Source organism: Electrona antarctica (genome assembly GCF_951216825.1).
Source record: "Electrona antarctica genome assembly, chromosome: 8".
NCBI classification, from domain to species: Eukaryota; Metazoa; Chordata; class Actinopteri; order Myctophiformes; family Myctophidae; genus Electrona; species Electrona antarctica.
Window position 1 is genome coordinate 38,081,847 of NC_136789.1, and position 23,819 is coordinate 38,105,665.

General features: G+C 42.3%; 1 protein-coding gene across 1 annotated transcript in view; it reads left to right on the top strand.

Moving 5' to 3' along the window:
- Positions 1 to 10,526: 10,526 nt before the first annotated feature.
- Positions 10,527 to 23,819, top strand: part of LOC306928756 (synaptotagmin-4-like) — a gene marked incomplete at both ends in the record, with an annotated part of 17,930 nt that continues 4,637 nt past the window's right edge. The window contains one exon of the mRNA XM_079509028.1: positions 10,527 to 10,640. Coding sequence (XP_079365154.1) covers positions 10,527 to 10,640 — 114 coding nt within the window. The remainder of the gene's footprint in view (positions 10,641 to 23,819) is intronic.

The window sequence follows — 23,819 nt, forward strand, 5'->3', positions numbered from 1 at the left end:
TCAGGTTAGGTTCAGCAGGGCGACCAATCATACTTCAGGTTAGGATCAGCAGGGCGACCAATCACCATCTGGTTTACACTCACATCAACAATAACTCTCCCCTAATGGCATACAATTTACCATTTACAATTTAGGCATTTATGCCACTATAGTTCCACACTTACTCCAGAGGGACGCTATTGTTCCACACTCACTCCAGAGGGCCTACCACTAACACACATACTGGATGAAAGCCTACCACTAACACACATACTGGATGAAAGCCTACCACTAACACACATACTGGGATGAAAGCTACCACTAACACACATACTGGGATGAAAGCCTACCACTAACACACATACTGGGATGAAAACCTACCACTAACACACATACTGGATGAAAGCCTACCACTAACACACATACTGGATGAAAGCTACCACTAACACACATACTGGATGAAAGCTACCACTAACACACATACTGGATGAAAGCTACCACTAACACACATACTGGATGAAAGCTACCACTAACACACATACTGGATGAAAGCTACCACTAACACACATACTGGATGAAAGCTACCACTAACACACATACTGGGATGAAAGCTACCACTAACACACATACTGGATGAAACCTACCACTAACACACATACTGGATGAAAGCTACCACTAACACACATACTGGGATGAAAGCTACCACTAACACACATACTGGATGAAAGCTACCACTAACACACATACTGGATGAAAGCTACCACTAACACACATACTGGGATGAAAGCCTACCACTAACACACATACTGGATGAAAGCCTACCACTAACACACATACTGGATGAAAGCCTACCACTAACACACATACTGGATGAAAGCTACCACTAACACACATACTGGGATGAAAACCTACCACTAACACACATACTGGGATGAAAACATACCACTAACACACATACTGGATGAAAACCTACCACTAACACACATACTGGATGAAAACATACCACTAACACACATACTGGATGAAAGCCTACCACTAACACACATACTGGATGAAAGCTACCACTAACACACATACTGGATGAAAACCTACCACTAACACACATACTGGGATGAAAACATACCACTAACACACATACTGGATGAAAACCTACCACTAACACACATACTGGGATGAAAACCTACCACTAACACACATACTGGATGAAAACCTACCACTAACACACATACTGGGATGAAAACCTACCACTAACACACATACTGGGATGAAAGCTACCACTAACACACATACTGGATGAAAGCCTACCACTAACACACATACTGGGATGAAAGCCTACCACTAACACACATACTGGATGAAAGCTACCACTAACACACATACTGGATGAAAGCTACCACTAACACACATACTGGATGAAAGCCTACCACTAACACACATACTGGATGAAAGCTACCACTAACACACATACTGGATAAAAACCTACCACTAACACACATACTGGATGAAAACCTACCACTAACACACATACTGGATGAAAGCCTACCACTAACACACATACTGGATGAAAGCTACCACTAACACACATACTGGATGAAAGCTACCACTAACACACATACTGGATGAAAACCTACCACTAACACACATACTGGATGAAAGCTACCACTAACACACATACTGGATGAAAACCTACCACTAACACACATACTGGATGAAAGCTACCACTAACACACATACTGGATGAAAACTACCACTAACACACATACTGGATGAAAACCTACCACTAACACACATACTGGATGAAAGCCTACCACTAACACACATACTGGATGAAAGCCTACCACTAACACACATACTGGATGAAAGCCTACCACTAACACACATACTGGATGAAAGCCTACCACTAACACACATACTGGATGAAAGCCTACCACTAACACACATACTGGATGAAAACCTACCACTAACACACATACTGGATGAAAGCTACCACTAACACACATACTGGATGAAAACTACCACTAACACACATTCTGGATGAAAGCTACCACTAACACACATACTGGATGAAAACCTACCACTAACACACATACTGGATGAAAACCTACCACTAACACACATACTGGATGAAAGCTACCACTAACACACATACTGGATGAAAGCTACCACTAACACACATACTGGATGAAAGCTACCACTAACACACATACTGGATGAAAACCTACCACTAACACACATACTGGATGAAAGCCTACCACTAACACACATACTGGATGAAAGCTACCACTAACACACATACTGGATGAAAGCTACCACTAACACACATACTGGATGAAAGCTACCACTAACACACATACTGGATGAAAACCTACCACTAACACACATACTGGGATGAAACCTACCACTAACACACATACTGGATGAAAACCTACCACTAACACACATACTGGATGAAAGCTACCACTAACACACATACTGGATGAAAACCTACCACTAACACACATACTGGATGAAAACCTACCACTAACACACATACTGGGATGAAAACCTACCACTAACACACATACTGGATGAAAACCTACCACTAACACACATACTGGGATGAAAACCTACCACTAACACACATACTGGATGAAAGCTACCACTAACACACATACTGGATGAAAGCTACCACTAACACACATACTGGATGAAAGCTACCACTAACACACATACTGGATGAAAGCTACCACTAACACACATACTGGATGAAAGCCTACCACTAACACACATACTGGATGAAAGCTACCACTAACACACATACTGGATGAAAGCCTACCACTAACACACATACTGGATGAAAGCCTACCACTAACACACATACTGGATGAAAGCTACCACTAACACACATACTGGATGAAAGCCTACCACTAACACACATACTGGATGAAAGCCTACCACTAACACACATACTGGATGAAAGCTACCACTAACACACATACTGGATGAAAGCTACCACTAACACACATACTGGATGAAAGCTACCACTAACACACATACTGGATGAAAGCTACCACTAACACACATACTGGATGAAAGCTACCACTAACACACATACTGGATGAAAACCTACCACTAACACACATACTGGATGAAAACGTACCACTAACACACATACTGGATGAAAACCTACCACTAACACACATACTGGATGAAAACCTACCACTAACACACATACTGGATGAAAGCCTACCACTAACACACATACTGGGATGAAAGCCTACCACTAACACACATACTGGATGAAAGCTACCACTAACACACATACTGGATGAAAGCTACCACTAACACACATACTGGATGAAAGCCTACCACTAACACACATACTGGATGAAAGCCTACCACTAACACACATACTGGATGAAAGCCTACCACTAACACACATACTGGATGAAAGCTACCACTAACACATACATACTGGATGAAAGCCTACCACTAACACACATACTGGATGAAAGCTACCACTAACACACATACTGGATGAAAACCTACCACTAACACACATACTGGATGAAAGCTACCACTAACACACATACTGGATGAAAGCCTACCACTAACACACATACTGGATGAAAACCTACCACTAACACACATACTGGATGAAAGCTACCACTAACACACATACTGGATGAAAACTACCACTAACACACATACTGGATGAAAGCTACCACTAACACACATACTGGATGAAAGCTACCACTAACACACATACTGGATGAAAACCTACCACTAACACACATACTGGATGAAAACCTACCACTAACACACATACTGGGATGAAAACCTACCACTAACACACATACTGGATGAAAGCTACCACTAACACACATACTGGATGAAAACCTACCACTAACACACATACTGGATGAAAACCTACCACTAACACACATACTGGGATGAAAACCTACCACTAACACACATACTGGATGAAAATCTACCACTAACACACATACTGGATGAAAACCTACCACTAACACACATACTGGGATGAAAACCTACCACTAACACACATACTGGATGAAAGCTACCACTAACACACATACTGGATGAAAGCTACCACTAACACACATACTGGATGAAAGCTACCACTAACACACATACTGGATGAAAGCTACCACTAACACACATACTGGATGAAAGCTACCACTAACACACATACTGGATGAAAACCTACCACTAACACACATACTGGATGAAAGCTACCACTAACACACATACTGGATGAAAGCCTACCACTAACACACATACTGGATGAAAGCTACCACTAACACACATACTGGATGAAAGCTACCACTAACACACATACTGGATGAAAGCCTACCACTAACACACATACTGGATGAAAGCTACCACTAACACACATACTGGATGAAAGCTACCACTAACACACATACTGGATGAAAGCCTACCACTAACACACATACTGGATGAAAGCTACCACTAACACACATACTGGATGAAAGCTACCACTAACACACATACTGGATGAAAGCTACCACTAACACACATACTGGATGAAAACCTACCACTAACACACATACTGGATGAAAGCTACCACTAACACACATACTGGATGAAAGCTACCACTAACACACATACTGGATGAAAGCTACCACTAACACACATACTGGATGAAAACCTACCACTAACACACATACTGGATGAAAGCCTACCACTAACACACATACTGGATGAAAGCCTACCACTAACACACATACTGGATGAAAGCTACCACTAACACACATACTGGATGAAAGTCTACCACTAACACACATACTGGATGAAAGTCTACCACTAACACACATACTGGATGAAAGCTACCACTAACACACATACTGGATGAAAGCTACCACTAACACACATACTGGATGAAAGCTACCACTAACACACATACTGGATGAAAGCTACCACTAACACACATACTGGATGAAAGCTACCACTAACACACATACTGGATGAAAGCTACCACTAACACACATACTGGATGAAAACCTACCACTAACACACATACTGGATGAAAACCTACCACTAACACACATACTGGATGAAAACCTACCACTAACACACATACTGGATGAAAGCTACCACTAACACACATACTGGATGAAAGCCTACCACTAACACACATACTGGATGAAAGCCTACCACTAACACACATACTGGATGAAAGCTACCACTAACACACATACTGGATGAAAGCTACCACTAACACACATACTGGATGAAAGCTACCACTAACACACATACTGGATGAAAGCCTACCACTAACACACATACTGGATGAAAGCTACCACTAACACACATACTGGATGAAAGCCTACCACTAACACACATACTGGATGAAAGCCTACCACTAACACACATACTGGATGAAAGCTACCACTAACACACATACTGGATGAAAGCCTACCACTAACACACATACTGGATGAAAGCCTACCACTAACACACATACTGGATGAAAGCTACCACTAACACACATACTGGATGAAAGCTACCACTAACACACATACTGGATGAAAGCTACCACTAACACACATACTGGATGAAAGCTACCACTAACACACATACTGGATGAAAGCTACCACTAACACACATACTGGATGAAAACCTACCACTAACACACATACTGGATGAAAACGTACCACTAACACACATACTGGATGAAAACCTACCACTAACACACATACTGGATGAAAACCTACCACTAACACACATACTGGATGAAAGCCTACCACTAACACACATACTGGGATGAAAGCCTACCACTAACACACATACTGGATGAAAGCTACCACTAACACACATACTGGATGAAAGCTACCACTAACACACATACTGGATGAAAGCCTACCACTAACACACATACTGGATGAAAGCCTACCACTAACACACATACTGGATGAAAGCCTACCACTAACACACATACTGGATGAAAGCTACCACTAACACATACATACTGGATGAAAGCCTACCACTAACACACATACTGGATGAAAGCTACCACTAACACACATACTGGATGAAAACCTACCACTAACACACATACTGGATGAAAGCTACCACTAACACACATACTGGATGAAAGCCTACCACTAACACACATACTGGATGAAAACCTACCACTAACACACATACTGGATGAAAGCTACCACTAACACACATACTGGATGAAAACTACCACTAACACACATACTGGATGAAAGCTACCACTAACACACATACTGGATGAAAGCTACCACTAACACACATACTGGATGAAAACCTACCACTAACACACATACTGGATGAAAACCTACCACTAACACACATACTGGGATGAAAACCTACCACTAACACACATACTGGATGAAAGCTACCACTAACACACATACTGGATGAAAACCTACCACTAACACACATACTGGATGAAAACCTACCACTAACACACATACTGGGATGAAAACCTACCACTAACACACATACTGGATGAAAATCTACCACTAACACACATACTGGATGAAAACCTACCACTAACACACATACTGGGATGAAAACCTACCACTAACACACATACTGGATGAAAGCTACCACTAACACACATACTGGATGAAAGCTACCACTAACACACATACTGGATGAAAGCTACCACTAACACACATACTGGATGAAAGCTACCACTAACACACATACTGGATGAAAGCTACCACTAACACACATACTGGATGAAAACCTACCACTAACACACATACTGGATGAAAGCTACCACTAACACACATACTGGATGAAAGCCTACCACTAACACACATACTGGATGAAAGCTACCACTAACACACATACTGGATGAAAGCTACCACTAACACACATACTGGATGAAAGCCTACCACTAACACACATACTGGATGAAAGCTACCACTAACACACATACTGGATGAAAGCTACCACTAACACACATACTGGATGAAAGCCTACCACTAACACACATACTGGATGAAAGCTACCACTAACACACATACTGGATGAAAGCTACCACTAACACACATACTGGATGAAAGCTACCACTAACACACATACTGGATGAAAACCTACCACTAACACACATACTGGATGAAAGCTACCACTAACACACATACTGGATGAAAGCTACCACTAACACACATACTGGATGAAAGCTACCACTAACACACATACTGGATGAAAACCTACCACTAACACACATACTGGATGAAAGCCTACCACTAACACACATACTGGATGAAAGCCTACCACTAACACACATACTGGATGAAAGCTACCACTAACACACATACTGGATGAAAGTCTACCACTAACACACATACTGGATGAAAGTCTACCACTAACACACATACTGGATGAAAGCTACCACTAACACACATACTGGATGAAAGCTACCACTAACACACATACTGGATGAAAGCTACCACTAACACACATACTGGATGAAAGCTACCACTAACACACATACTGGATGAAAGCTACCACTAACACACATACTGGATGAAAGCTACCACTAACACACATACTGGATGAAAACCTACCACTAACACACATACTGGATGAAAACCTACCACTAACACACATACTGGATGAAAACCTACCACTAACACACATACTGGATGAAAGCTACCACTAACACACATACTGGATGAAAGCCTACCACTAACACACATACTGGATGAAAGCCTACCACTAACACACATACTGGATGAAAGCTACCACTAACACACATGTGGCAGCGGTGGCCGAACGGATAGCGGCCACGGATAGCGGCGCGGTCTAGATACCGGAAGGTTCCCAGTTCGAATCAGCCGTCCGACACGTTAAAATTACCACCGCTGAAATGCCCTTGAACAAGGCATCAACCACTACGATGAAATGTGTTCTATGAGCAGGGCCTGGCTGGAAACAAGTTCTTGAGCTTAGCCCAGATACCCTGGGTAAATATAGATTTCATTTCATTTCATTTCACACATACTGGATGAAAGCCTACCACTAACACACATACTGGATGAAAGCCTACCACTAACACACATACTGGATGAAAGCCTACCACTAACACACATACTGGATGAAAGCTACCACTAACACACATACTGGATGAAAGCCTACCACTAACACACATACTGGATGAAAGCTACCACTAACACACATACTGGATGAAAACCTACCACTAACACACATACTGGATGAAAACCTACCACTAACACACATACTGGATGAAAGCTACCACTAACACACATACTGGATGAAAGCCTACCACTAACACACATACTGGATGAAAGCCTACCACTAACACACATACTGGATGAAAGCTACCACTAACACACATACTGGATGAAAGCCTACCACTAACACACATACTGGATGAAAACCTACCACTAACACACATACTGGATGAAAACCTACCACTAACACACATACTGGATGAAAACTACCACTAACACACATACTGGATGAAAGCTACCACTAACACACATACTGGATGAAAGCCTACCACTAACACACATACTGGATGAAAACCTACCACTAACACACATACTGGATGAAAGCTACCACTAACACACATACTGGATGAAAGCTACCACTAACACACATACTGGATGAAAACCTACCACTAACACACATACTGGGATGAAACCTACCACTAACACACATACTGGATGAAAACCTACCACTAACACACATACTGGATGAAAACCTACCACTAACACACATACTGGATGAAAACCTACCACTAACACACATACTGGATGAAAACCTACCACTAACACACATACTGGATGAAAGCTACCACTAACACACATACTGGATGAAAGCTACCACTAACACACATACTGGATGAAAACCTACCACTAACACACATACTGGATGAAAGCTACCACTAACACACATACTGGATGAAAACCTACCACTAACACACATACTGGATGAAAACCTACCACTAACACACATACTGGGATGAAAACCTACCACTAACACACATACTGGATGAAAACCTACCACTAACACACATACTGGATGAAAACCTACCACTAACACATACTGGGATGAAAACCTACCACTAACACACATACTGGATGAAAGCTACCACTAACACACATACTGGATGAAAGCTACCACTAACACACATACTGGATGAAAGCTACCACTAACACACATACTGGATGAAAGCTACCACTAACACACATACTGGATGAAAGCCTACCACTAACACACATACTGGATGAAAGCTACCACTAACACACATACTGGATGAAAGCTACCACTAACACACATACTGGATGAAAGCTACCACTAACACACATACTGGATGAAAACCTACCACTAACACACATACTGGATGAAAGCCTACCACTAACACACATACTGGATGAAAGCTACCACTAACACACATACTGGATGAAAGCCTACCACTAACACACATACTGGATGAAAGCTACCACTAACACACATACTGGATGAAAGCTACCACTAACACACATACTGTATGAAAGCTACCACTAACACACATACTGGATGAAAACCTACCACTAACACACATACTGGATGAAAACCTACCACTAACACACATACTGGATGAAAACCTACCACTAACACACATACTGGATCAAAGCTACCACTAACACACATACTGGATGAAAACCTACCACTAACACACATACTGGGATGAAACCTACCACTAACACACATACTGGATGAAAACCTACCACTAACACACATACTGGATGAAAACCTACCACTAACACACATACTGGATGAAAGCTACCACTAACACACATACTGGATGAAAGCTACCAGTAACACACATACTGGATGAAAACCTACCACTAACACACATACTGGATGAAAACCTACCACTAACACACATACTGGGATTAAACCTACCACTAACACACATACTGGATGAAAACCTACCACTAACACACATACTGGATGAAAACCTACCACTAACACACATACTGGATGAAAGCTACCACTAACACACATACTGGATGAAAGCTACCACTAACACACATACTGGATGAAAACCTACCACTAACACACATACTGGATGAAAGCTACCACTAACACACATACTGGATGAAAGCTACCACTAACACACATACTGGATGAAAGCTACCACTAACACACATACTGGATGAAAGCCTACCACTAACACACATACTGACCAAGCTTTAGCCTCTGTTGTATTACCAAGAGATGCAATGCTCTGCAGAGACACCAACTGTAAAAATGAGCAACATGGTAGAGACTTATGCCTTACTTATGATATTATTGTTGATGTCTTAAATGCTTCTAGCAAGTCCTTATGTAAGAGAAAGAAAAAGGTGCACACCATAAAACCGGGTTGGAATGAGCATGTGACTGAGCTACATACTGCTGCTAGATATGCTTTTAAAGTATGGGCAGATTCAGGTAGGCCCAGGCAGGGGACCCTATTTGAACATAAACAAGCCACAAATGCTAAATATAAATATGCGGTCCGCTTCATTAAAAAAAATGAGGATAAAATGAGGGCAGACTCTCTGGCCAGAAAGCTGCGCAACAACAGCTGCTTTGATTTCTGGCAAGAGGTCAAGGTGCTAAACAACAGCAAAGCACCCTTACCGTCCTCCATTGATGGAGTGAGTGGATCAGCCAATATTGCTGAATTGTGGCGACAACACTATCATGATCTGTTCAACTGTATTAAGAGTGAAGCATTTGAGGTTGATATGGTTGTCTCTACTGAGAACCTGGCAGTTAGATCTGAGGACGTATACAATACGATATTGAGTCTAGAAAATAATAAATCATGCGGCCCGGATCACATCTCAGCTGAACATTTAAAATATGCCAGTCTTAAACTTTCCCCTCTTATTGCTCTATGTCTTACTGGGTTCCTGTACCATGGTGTCTTACCAGATTCCATGTTATCTGTGCTGCTCATACCTGTCATAAAAGATAAAGCTGGGAAAATTAATAATATGGATAACTACAGACCTATTGCTTTAGCTAGCATACTGTCCAAAGTGCTGGAGAAGATCCTGTTGAACAGACTGGAAAAGTATATAACCACAGCTGACAACCAGTTTGGTTTTAAAAGAAAACACGGAACAGATATGTGTATCTTTGCGTTAAAGGACATTATAGCAAAATATAGGAGTCAAAACTCCACTATGTTTTTATGTTTTATTGATGCTTCCAAGGCTTTTGATAGACTTAACCATTTTAAGTTATTTGCTAAAATGTGCCAAAGAGGGGTACCCAAGTACATTATCAGGATTTTAGCCTTTTGGTATACACATCAGCTGATGCAGGTGAAGTGGGGCAATACTGCATCGGAACCATTTCATGTTGGGAATGGGGTCAGACAGGGGGGGATTTTATCTCCTTTTTTATTTAATCTGTACATGGATGATCTATCTTGTAACCTGAACCTCTGTAAAACTGGCTGTGTTATTGGTAATACTGTTGTGAACCATCTTATGTACGCGGACGATTTGGTTATCATTTCCCCGTACAGTGCAGGCTTACAGCAGCTTTTGAGGATTTGTTCCCAGTATGGTGTGGACTTTAATATTAAGTATAATGCCAAGAAGAGTAGCATCCTGATTGTGCGAAGTAAAGAGGATAAAAAGGCAGTTTTTCCTAACTTTATTCTCAGTGATAACATTCTCCTTGTCTGCAGTGAGATTAAGTACCTTGGGCACTATATCTCTGATGACCTCACAGATGATAAAGACATTCATAGACAAAGGTGCAAACTGTATGCCCAGGCAAACATTTTAATGAGGAAATTTCATAATTGCTCTTCAGATGTCAAGGTATCACTGTTTAAAGCTTTCTGTACACCGTTGTATACTGCTCACCTGTGGAGTAACTACAAGGTGAGTAGCATGCACAAACTTAAGGTTGCATATAATGATGCATTGCGTTTACTAATGAGGGTACCAAGATGGCACAGCGCCAGTCAGCTGTTTGTGAACTTGGGGGTGCCTACCTGTCAAGCCCTTCTGAGAAACTTAATGTACAAATTCATGTGTCGACTAGAGGAGTCTGACAACTGTGTCATCAGTTTGTTAACCAACCCTGTGAAGAGCTCTAATAGGTTCTCTTCCATGATTTGGAGACATTGGCGTAACTGCCTCTACAGACTGTGAGCTTATGTACTGTGTATGTATATATGTACATTTTATTTTTTCTATTTTTAATTTGTTTTATTATTTACTGTCCTTTGTTCCTCTATGTGATCTGGACTGTGAGTCTGCAATAAAGATTGAATAATAAGAATAAGAATACTGGATGAAAGCTACCACTAACACACATACTGGATGAAAGCCTACCACTAACACACATACTGGATGAAAGCCTACCACTAACACACATACTGGATGAAAGCTACCACTAACACACATACTGGATGAAAGCCTACCACTAACACACATACTGGATGAAAGCCTACCACTAACACACATACTGGATGAAAGCCTACCACTAACACACATACTGGATGAAAGCTACCACTAACACACATACTGGATGAAAGCCTACCACTAACACACATACTGGATGAAAGCTACCACTAACACACATACTGGATGAAAGCTACCACTAACACACATACTGGATGAAAACTACCACTAACACACATACTGGATGAAAGCTACCACTAACACACATACTGGATGAAAGCTACCACTAACACACATACTGGATGAAAGCCTACCACTAACACACATACTGGATGAAAACCTACCACTAACACACATACTGGATGAAAGCTACCACTAACACACATACTGGATGAAAGCTACCACTAACACACATACTGGATGAAAACCTACCACTAACACACATACTGGATGAAAGCTACCACTAACACACATACTGGATGAAAACCTACCACTAACACACATACTGGATGAAAACCTACCACTAACACACATACTGGATGAAAACCTACCACTAACACACATACTGGATGAAAACCTACCACTAACACACATACTGGATGAAAGCTACCACTAACACACATACTGGATGAAAGCTACCACTAACACACATACTGGATGAAAACCTACCACTAACACACATACTGGATGAAAGCTACCACTAACACACATACTGGATGAAAACCTACCACTAACACACATACTGGATGAAAACCTACCACTAACACACATACTGGGATGAAAACCTACCACTAACACACATACTGGATGAAAACCTACCACTAACACACATACTGGATGAAAACCTACCACTAACACACATACTGGGATGAAAACCTACCACTAACACACATACTGGATGAAAGCTACCACTAACACACATACTGGATGAAAGCTACCACTAACACACATACTGGATGAAAGCTACCACTAACACACATACTGGATGAAAGCTACCACTAACACACATACTGGATGAAAGCCTACCACTAACACACATACTGGATGAAAGCTACCACTAACACACATACTGGATGAAAGCTACCACTAACACACATACTGGATGAAAGCCTACCACTAAGCCTAACTTAACTAAGCTATGGTCAGAAACTAAAAACCAGATTTTCGAACATAAACATCAAATCTGACAACACTCTCATCACTGACAACCTTGATGTGGCCAACTACTTGAATATCTTCTTTACAAACATATCAACAACTCTGGTTAACAAACTGCCCTCCCACTCTGGGCTCTTTGGTGTAGAGCACATTACAACCTTCTACAAAAACCTAGGTGTTTGTAAAGACGATTTTAAACTAGTTATGGTAACAACTGATGAGGTAATTAAGAAACTGAGTGCCCTCCAACCCCACAAGGCCACAGGCCATGACAACATTCCCTCCAAATTTCTCAGAGACTCAGCCATCTCTATAGCTCCAATCATCACCCACATAGTAAACCTCTCCATCAAACAGGGACAGGTCCCCCAAGATTTCAAACTGGCCAAAGTAACCCCCTTGCACAAGAAAGGGAGTAAATTAGACCCCGGCAACTACCGCCCTATTTCTATTCTTAGTTCCATCTCGAAAGTGATGGAAAAAATAGTCTATGAACAGGTTGAAAAGTATCTTGCCACTAATAAATTATTGTACGAGTTCCAATCTGGCTTCAGAACATCCCACTCCACTGACACATGCCTCCTCTATTTGAGCGACCACATCAAACAAGAGGTGGACGCTGGCAAATACTGCGGCATGGTCATGCTGGACCTCCAAAAGGCTTTTGACACCGTGAACCACTCCATACTGGTTAACAAGCTAAAAGCAATTGGTTTCGATAGCACATCAGTGAGCTGGATGCAATCCTACCTGGAGGGGAGAGAACAGATGGTGGAAGTGAACGGAACACTGTCCCCCCCCCTCCCAGTGAGCTGTGGCGTTCCACAAGGAAGCATACTAGGGCCTCTACTGTTCCTAATATATGTAAACGACATGACTTCAGCCTGTGACTGCAACTTGTTCCTGTTCGCAGATGACTCAGCACTGCTGGTCTCGGACAGGGACAAACTGCAGGTTGAAAATGCCCTCAGCTCTGAACTCGGTAGAATCTGCACCTGGCTCGCTGATAACAAACTATCTTTACACCTGGGAAAAACTGAATCCATTCTCTTTGGCTCTATTAGTAATCTCAGCAAGGCAAATGGCTTCTTGGTTAGAGTGGGTGACAATGTTATCACACGTAAAGATGAAATTACCTACCTAGGTTCCATCCTGGAGGCTAATCTTTCCGGTGATAAAATGGCCACCAACGTAATCAAAAAAGTCAACCATAGAACAAGATTCCTCTACAGGATCTCCTCACTGGTCAACAAAAACACCTTGAAGACCTTAACAGGAGCCCTTGTACAGGGTTTCTTTGACTATGCATGCACCTCCTGGTACCACAGCACCTCAAAGGCCCTTAAAACCAGGCTCCAGACTTCCCAAAACAAACTGGTCAGGCTCCTACTTGATCTAGCCCCCCGAACCCACCTCACCCCTGCCCACTTCGACAGGCTGGAATGGCTTAGGGTCGACGACAGAGTACAGCATCTTGCAATGGGTCTGGTCCACAAGATTCGATACACCACCAAGATACCCATGTACCTGTCTAGATACTTCCTTAATGTTAACGAAGTCCACACCCACAACACCAGAGGGAGTGCAACGAACCATGTGCAACCCAGATTCGGCACAAACAAGGGACTAAATTATTTTCGCTCCTATGCCACCAAAATGTGGAACGCCCTACCAACTGTCATTAAGACATGCGAATCCCTTGACTCCTTCAAAACCGCTCTCAAAGGGCACCTACGGATGGCTGCAATTCGAAACTGGCCCCCGTAAAATCTGAATCCCCCCCCCCCGCCCCCCCCTTTTTTTCCCCTCACTGTATATATTTCTTTTCCCTTTTTACCTCCTTTTTGATGAATTCTTTTTTGATGAATTCCTGTTCTGTCTATAGAAGTGTCTATTTGTACGTCTCTAAATGTTTTGATGATTTGAACATGGTGGACCCTGTTGGAAACAAGTGTAATGCTTAATTGGGTCGTCCACTCACAGTTAACAGCCTTTGTATTGAGTTTGTGCTTGAAATGTACTGTAATTCTGCAAACTGTTAATAAATTCTTCAATCAATCAATCAAACTAACACACATACTGGATGAAAGCCTACCACTAACACACATACTGGATGAAAGCCTACCACTAACACACATACTGGATGAAAACCTACCACTAACACACATACTGGATGAAAGCTACCACTAACACACATACTGGATGAAAGCTACCACTAACACACATACTGGATGAAAGCCTACCACTAACACACATACTGGATGAAAACCTACCACTAACACACATACTGGATGAAAGCTACCACTAACACACATACTGGATGAAAGCTACCACTAACACACATACTGGATGAAAACCTACCACTAACACACATACTGGGATGAAACCTACCACTAACACACATACTGGATGAAAACCTACCACTAACACACATACTGGATGAAAACCTACCACTAACACACATACTGGATGAAAGCTACCACTAACACACATACTGGATGAAAGCTACCACTAACACACATACTGGATGAAAACCTACCACTAACACACATACTGGATGAAAGCTACCACTAACACACATACTGGATGAAAACCTACCACTAACACACATACTGGATGAAAACCTACCACTAACACACATACTGGGATGAAAACCTACCACTAACACACATACTGGATGAAAGCTACCACTAACACACATACTGGGATGAAAACCTACCACTAACACACATACTGGATGAAAGCTACCACTAACACACATACTGGATGAAAGCTACCACTAACACACATACTGGATGAAAGCTACCACTAACACACATACTGGATGAAAGCTACCACTAACACACATACTGGATGAAAGCTACCACTAACACACATACTGGATGAAAGCCTACCACTAACACACATACTGGATGAAAGCCTACCACTAACACACATACTGGATGAAAGCTACCACTAACACACATACTGGATGAAAGCCTACCACTAACACACATACTGGATGAAAGCCTACCACTAACACACATACTGGATGAAAGCTACCACCTACCACTAACACACATACTGGATGAAAACCTACCACTAACACACATACTGGATGAAAACCTACACTAACACACATACTGGATGAAAACCCTACCACTAACACACATACTGGATGAAAACCTACCACTAACACACATACTGGATGAAAGCTACCACTAACACACATACTGGATGAAAGCTACCACTAACACACATACTGGATGAAAGCTACCACTAACACACATACTGGATGAAACCTACACTAACACACATACTGGATGAAACCTACCACTAACACACATACTGGATGAAAACCTACCACTAACACACATACTGGATGAAAACCTACCACTAACACACATACTGGATGAAAACCTACCACTAACACACATACTGGATGAAAACCTACCACTAACACACATACTGGATGAAAACCTACCACTAACACACATACTGGATGAAAAGCCTACCACTAACACACATACTGGATGAAAAGCTACCACTAACACACATACTGGATGAAAACCTACCACTAACACACATACTGGATGAAAGCCTACCACTAACACACATACTGGATGAAAGCTACCACTAACACACATACTGGATGAAAACCTACCACTAACACACATACTGGATGAAAACCTACCACTAACACACATACTGGGATGAAAACCTACCACTAACACACATACTGGATGAAAACCTACCACTAACACACATACTGGATGAAAACTACCACTAACACACATACTGGATGAAAGCCTACCACTAACACACATACTGGATGAAAGCTACCACTAACACACATACTGGATGAAAGCTACCACTAACACACATACTGGATGAAAGCCTACCACTAACACACATACTGGATGAAAGCTACCACTAACACACATACTGGATGAAAGCTACCACTAACACACATACTGGATGAAAGCCTACCACTAACACACATACTGGATGAAAGCCTACCACTAACACCATACTGGAGAAAGCTACACTAACACCTTACTGGATGAAAGCCTACCACTAACACACATACTGGATGAAAGCTACCACTAACACACATACTGGATGAAAGCTACCACTAACACACATACTGGATGAAAGCCTACCACTACACACATACTGGATGAAAACCTACCACTAACACACATACTGGATGAAAGCCTACCACTAACACACATACTGGATGAAAGCTACCACTAACACACATACTGGATGAAAGCTACCACTAACACACATACTGGATGAAAACCTACCACTAACACACATACTGGATGAAAGCTACCACTAACACACATACTGGATGAAAGCTACCACTAACACACATACTGGATGAAAATCTACCACTAACACACATACTGGATGAAATTCTACCACTAACACACATACTGGATGAAAGCTACCACTAACACACATACTGGATGAAAGCTACCACTAACACACATACTGGATGAAAGCTACCACTAACACACATACTGGATGAAAGCTACCACTAACACACATACTGGATGAAAGCTACCACTAACACACATACTGGATGAAAGCCTACCACTAACACACATACTGGATGAAAACCTACCACTAACACACATACTGGATGAAAACCTACCACTAACACACATACTGGATGAAAGCCTACCACTAACACACATACTGGATGAAAGCTACCACTAACACACATACTGGATGAAAGCCTACCACTAACACACATACTGGATGAAAGCTACCACTAACACACATACTGGATGAAAGCTACCACTAACACACATACTGGATGAAAGCTACCACTAACACACATACTGGATGAAAGCCTACCACTAACACACATACTGGATGAAAGCCTACCACTAACACACATACTGGATGAAAGCTACCACTAACACACATACTGGATGAAAGCCTACCACTAACACACATACTGGATGAAAGCCTACCACTAACACACATACTGGATGAAAGCTACCACTAACACACATACTGGATGAAGCCTACCACTAACACACATACTGGATGAAAGCTACCACTAACACACATACTGGATGAAAGCTACCACTAACACACATACTGGATGAAAGCTACCACTAACACACATACTGGATGAAAGCCTACCACTAACACACATACTGGATGAAAACCTACCACTAACACACATACTGGATGAAAGCCTACCACTAACACACATACTGGATGAAAGCTACCACTAACACACATACTGGATGAAAGCTACCACTAACACACATACTGGATGAAAACCTACCACTAACACACATACTGGATGAAAGCTACCACTAACACACATACTGGATGAAAGCTACCACTAACACACATACTGGATGAAAATCTACCACTAACACACATACTGGATGAAATTCTACCACTAACACACATACTGGATGAAAGCTACCACTAACACACATACTGGATGAAAGCTACCACTAACACACATACTGGATGAAAGCTACCACTAACACACATACTGGATGAAAGCTACCACTAACACACATACTGGATGAAAGCTACCACTAACACACATACTGATGAAAGCCTACCACTAACACACATACTGGATGAAAGCTACCACTAACACACATACTGGATGAAAACCTACCACTAACACACATACTGGATGAAAGCTACCACTAACACACATACTGGATGAAAGCTACCACTAACACACATACTGGATGAAAGCCTACCACTAACACACATACTGGATGAAAGCTACCACTAACACACATACTGGATGAAAGCTACCACTAACACACATACTGGATGAAAGCCTACCACTAACACACATACTGGATGAAAGCTACCACTAACACACATACTGGATGAAAACCTACCACTAACACACATACTGGATGAAAGCTACCACTAACACACATACTGGATGAAAGCTACCACTAACACACATACTGGATGAAAACCTACCACTAACACACATACTGGATGAAAACCTACCACTAACACACATACTGGATGAAAGCTACCACTAACACACATACTGGATGAAAACCTACCACTAACACACATACTGGATGAAAACCTACCACTAACAAACATACTGGGATGAAGACTTTTCTCCCCACTTACAGCCAGTTTTATTGCAGCTAAATGTTTTGGGGGTAGATCATGTTGAGCTGCCCATTTTAAAAGTAGTTCTCAAGTCCAAAAAGTGTGGGCACCCCTGATCTAGGCCAGGGGTTCTCAACGTTTCTGGCCGGGGACCCCCGAAAATGCTTTGGCAACGTCTCGGGACCCCCGCTCCGCCCCGCCCACCCCCAATATAAATTGACTGCTATAATAACCTTAATAATAGAGACAATACACCATAAATAAATACCAGATATAATCACTAGGAAAGGTGTATGCATGCACTATGTGTACTATATGTAAACTCTTCATTTCCATTTTCCAGCCATTCAGTTGAATTATTATTTTTTTTAATTATCTGGGGACCCCCCAAAATAATTTGGCGACCCCCCGAGGGGTCGCGACCCACGGGTTGAGAACCCCTGATCTAGGCTATATCATGAAACTATACATATAAACTATACATATATACTGTACTATACTATACATACATACTATAAAGTGCTATGACTACATAAAATGCAATTCTAGTGCTGTCTACGTAACATGCTATAAGTCTGTATAAAATGCTATCTAAGTCTATAATACATAAAGTGCTATCTAAGGGGCTAGGGTAAGTGCTACGGGCCATGATGGAGTCTGAAGAGGTGGGTTTTCAGACTACGGTGGAAGATTGGAAGTGAGTCTGTAGTTCTGACTGCAATGGGAAGTTCATTCCATAGTTTAGATTGGGAGTGAGTCTGTAGTTCTGACTGCAATGGGAAGTTCATTCCATAGTTTAGATTGGGAGTGAGTCTGTAGTTCTGACTGCAATGGGAAGTTCATTCCGTGGTTTAGATTGGGAGTGAGTCTGTAGTTCTGACTATGGGAAGTTCATTCCATAGTTTAGATTGGGAGTGATGCTGCAGTTCTGATTGTAATGGGAAGTTCATTCCATAGTTTAGATTGGGAGTGAGTCTGTAGTTCTGACTTCAATGGGAAGTTCATTCAATAGTTTAGATTGGGAGTGAGTCTGTAGTTCTGACTGCAATGGGAAGTTCATTCCATAGTTTAGATTGGGAGTGAGTCTGTAGTTCTGACTGCAATGGGACGTTCATTCCATAGTTTAGATTGGGAGTGAGTCTGTAGTTCTGACTGCAATGGGAAGTTCATTCCATAGTTTAGATTGGGAGTGAGTCTGTAGTTCTGACTGCAATGGGAAGTTCATTCCACAGTTTTGGAGCCAGAAGGGAGAAGAGTTTGGGACGCGTGGAGCGTTGTCCTGGTGGTTTTAGTGAAGGTACTTCCAGCTTCCCTGCGTTGGCTGATCTGAGTGAGCGGGAGGGTTTGTAGGGTTCGATCATACTTGCAAGATATGGGGGAGCCATACCTTTGGTTGAGTTTTGTATTCTGTGCGGGCAGCGATCGGGAGCCAATGGAGGGAGAGGAGAAGGGGGAGGGGCAGTGACCGGGAGCCAGTGGAGGGAGCGGAGAAGGGGGAGATGTGTGAGAATGTTGGCTGGTTGAAGACCAAGCGAGCTGCGGCATATTGGATCAGTTGGAGAGGCTTAAGGCATAAATTATCATGTTTACTCCTGTCTATCGCTGTAGGACAGACAGACAGACAGACAGACAGACAGACAGACAGACAGACAGAGCTCTCTTCTCTAATATCTAAAATTTAGTTTCTGTCTTTCTCTCCTTTTGTCTCTGTCTCTGTCTCTGGACACACACACACACACACACACACACACACACACACACACACACACACACACACACACACACACACACACACACACACACACACACACACACACACACACACACACACACACACACACACACACACACACACACACACACACACACACACACACACACACATAGTGTATGTATTATAATGTGGACATAATGAGTGAAACAGCCAGGAGCCTCGATACCGACAACAATCAGCAGACTGATCCCTCTGAGAGAGAGAGAGAGAGAGGGGGGGGGGGGGGAGAGAGGGAGAGAGAGAGAGAGAGAGAGAGAGAGTGTGTGAGAGAGAGAGAGTGTGAGAGAGATAGAGAGAGAGAGAGAGAGAGAGAGAGAGAGAGAGATAGAGAGAGAGAGAGAGAGAGAGAGAGAGAGAGAGAGAGAGATAGAGAGTGTGAGAGAGATAGAGAGAGAGAGAGAGAGAGAGAGAGAGAGAGAGAGAGATAGATTACCTGCTACAGTATAGCCTACAGATCTGTGAGGATGTTGTACAGAGACACTGGTTTACATTAAGTATATCGTGTCCTTTTAGAGAACAAAGGACAGTTTAAAAGTGGCAGTGGAATCATTTCATAAACTTTTCCATGTCATGGTGGACCCCCAACTTCCCGAGTAGCCACAACCTCCTCTATTGCAAACAGAGAGGTGTGTGAGTGTGGGTGTGCGTGTGTGTGTGTGTGTGTGTGTGTGTGTGTGTGTGTGTGTGTGTGTGTGTGTGTGTGTGTGTGTGTGTGTGTGTGTGTGTGTGTGTGTGTGGTTGTGTTGGTCTTTGAGGGGTGCTAGCCCCTCCTATGGACCGATTCCGTAACGGGTCTCATGGTCGCAGCCTACGTATTTCCTGTAGGCGGAGACGACACATCTGCGGTTTCCCCGCACCAAGCTTCTACTACAGTGAATGGAAAAGGGACTGATGTTAGTCTGCCTCAAACGTTACTCTTTTACCTGCTTTTTACTAACACTAACATTACAAAGATGCTCCAGAACATCGCATAACAGAACATAGCATTTAAGGCTGCTGTACTTTATACCTCATACTTTAATGCTTAGTATGAGGTATAAAGTACAGCAGCCTTGTGTTCCTAAAAAATCACACCCGTGTGAACTGAGTGGTGTAAGGTTTTATATAGCATGATCAGCTGTGGTCTGACGTAATGTCTGACGTAATGAAATAAGGTAAGGTATTATGTAGCCTGATCAGCTCTGATCTGACGTAATGAAATCACACCCGGATGTGATTTCACAACTGGCTTTTTCTGTGCAGAGAAAATGACCACGGTTGCTACGGTCATCCAGTTCACCCGGGTGTGATTTAATTACGTCAGAAATTATTTTGAACATAGCAACAATGGTCATTTTTTTATGCACACAAAAGCCAGTTGTAGGAGTGGTTTACACCACTCAAAAATAAATATTGGGTATTGGGTAAGACTGACGTTATGTATCTTTCAGGACCTTTCACTGCTTTGTCTCAACCATTACTCTATGGCTCTGGTCTCAGCCACCGCAGTAGATATTTTGACATTCTGTTTTTTGTTTTTTTTATGTTGCCACTACTGTTGGAGCAGCCATAAACTACACAGGTTCATCCCTACTGTTGGAGCAGCCATAAACTACACAGGTTCATCTCTACTGTTGGAGCAGCCATAAACTACACAGGTTCATCTCTACTGTTGGAGCAGCCATAAACTACACAGGTTCATCTCTACTGTTGGAGCAGCCATAAACTACACAGGTTCATCTCTACTGTTGGAGCAGCCATAAACTACACAGGTTCATCCCTACTGTTGGAGCAGCCATAAACTACACAGGTTCATCCCTACTGTTGGAGCAGCCATAAACTACACAGGTTCATCCCTACTGTTGGAGCAGCCATAAACTACACAGGTTCATCCCTACTGTTGGAGCAGCCATAAACTACACAGGTTCATCTCTACTGTTGGAGCAGCCATAAACTACACAGGTTCATCCCTACTGTTGGAGCAGCCATAAACTACACAGGTTCATCCCTACTGTTGGAGCAGCCATAAACTACACAGGTTCATCTCTACTGTTGGAGCAGCCATAAACTACACAGGTTCATCCCTACTGTTGGAGCAGCCATAAACTACACAGGTTCATCTCTACTGTTGGAGCAGCCATAAACTACACAGGTTCATCTCTACTGTTGGAGCAGCCATAAACTACACAGGTTCATCTCTACTGTTGGAGCAGCCATAAACTACACAGGTTCATCTCTACTGTTGGAGCAGCCATAAACTACACAGGTTCATCCCTACTGTTGGAGCAGCCATAAACTACACAGGTTCAACCCGATGTTCTGGGCATCTTTGTAATGTTAGTGTTAGTAAAAAGCAGCCAGCATTGAAGCCGGCGTTATTACGCGGGCCT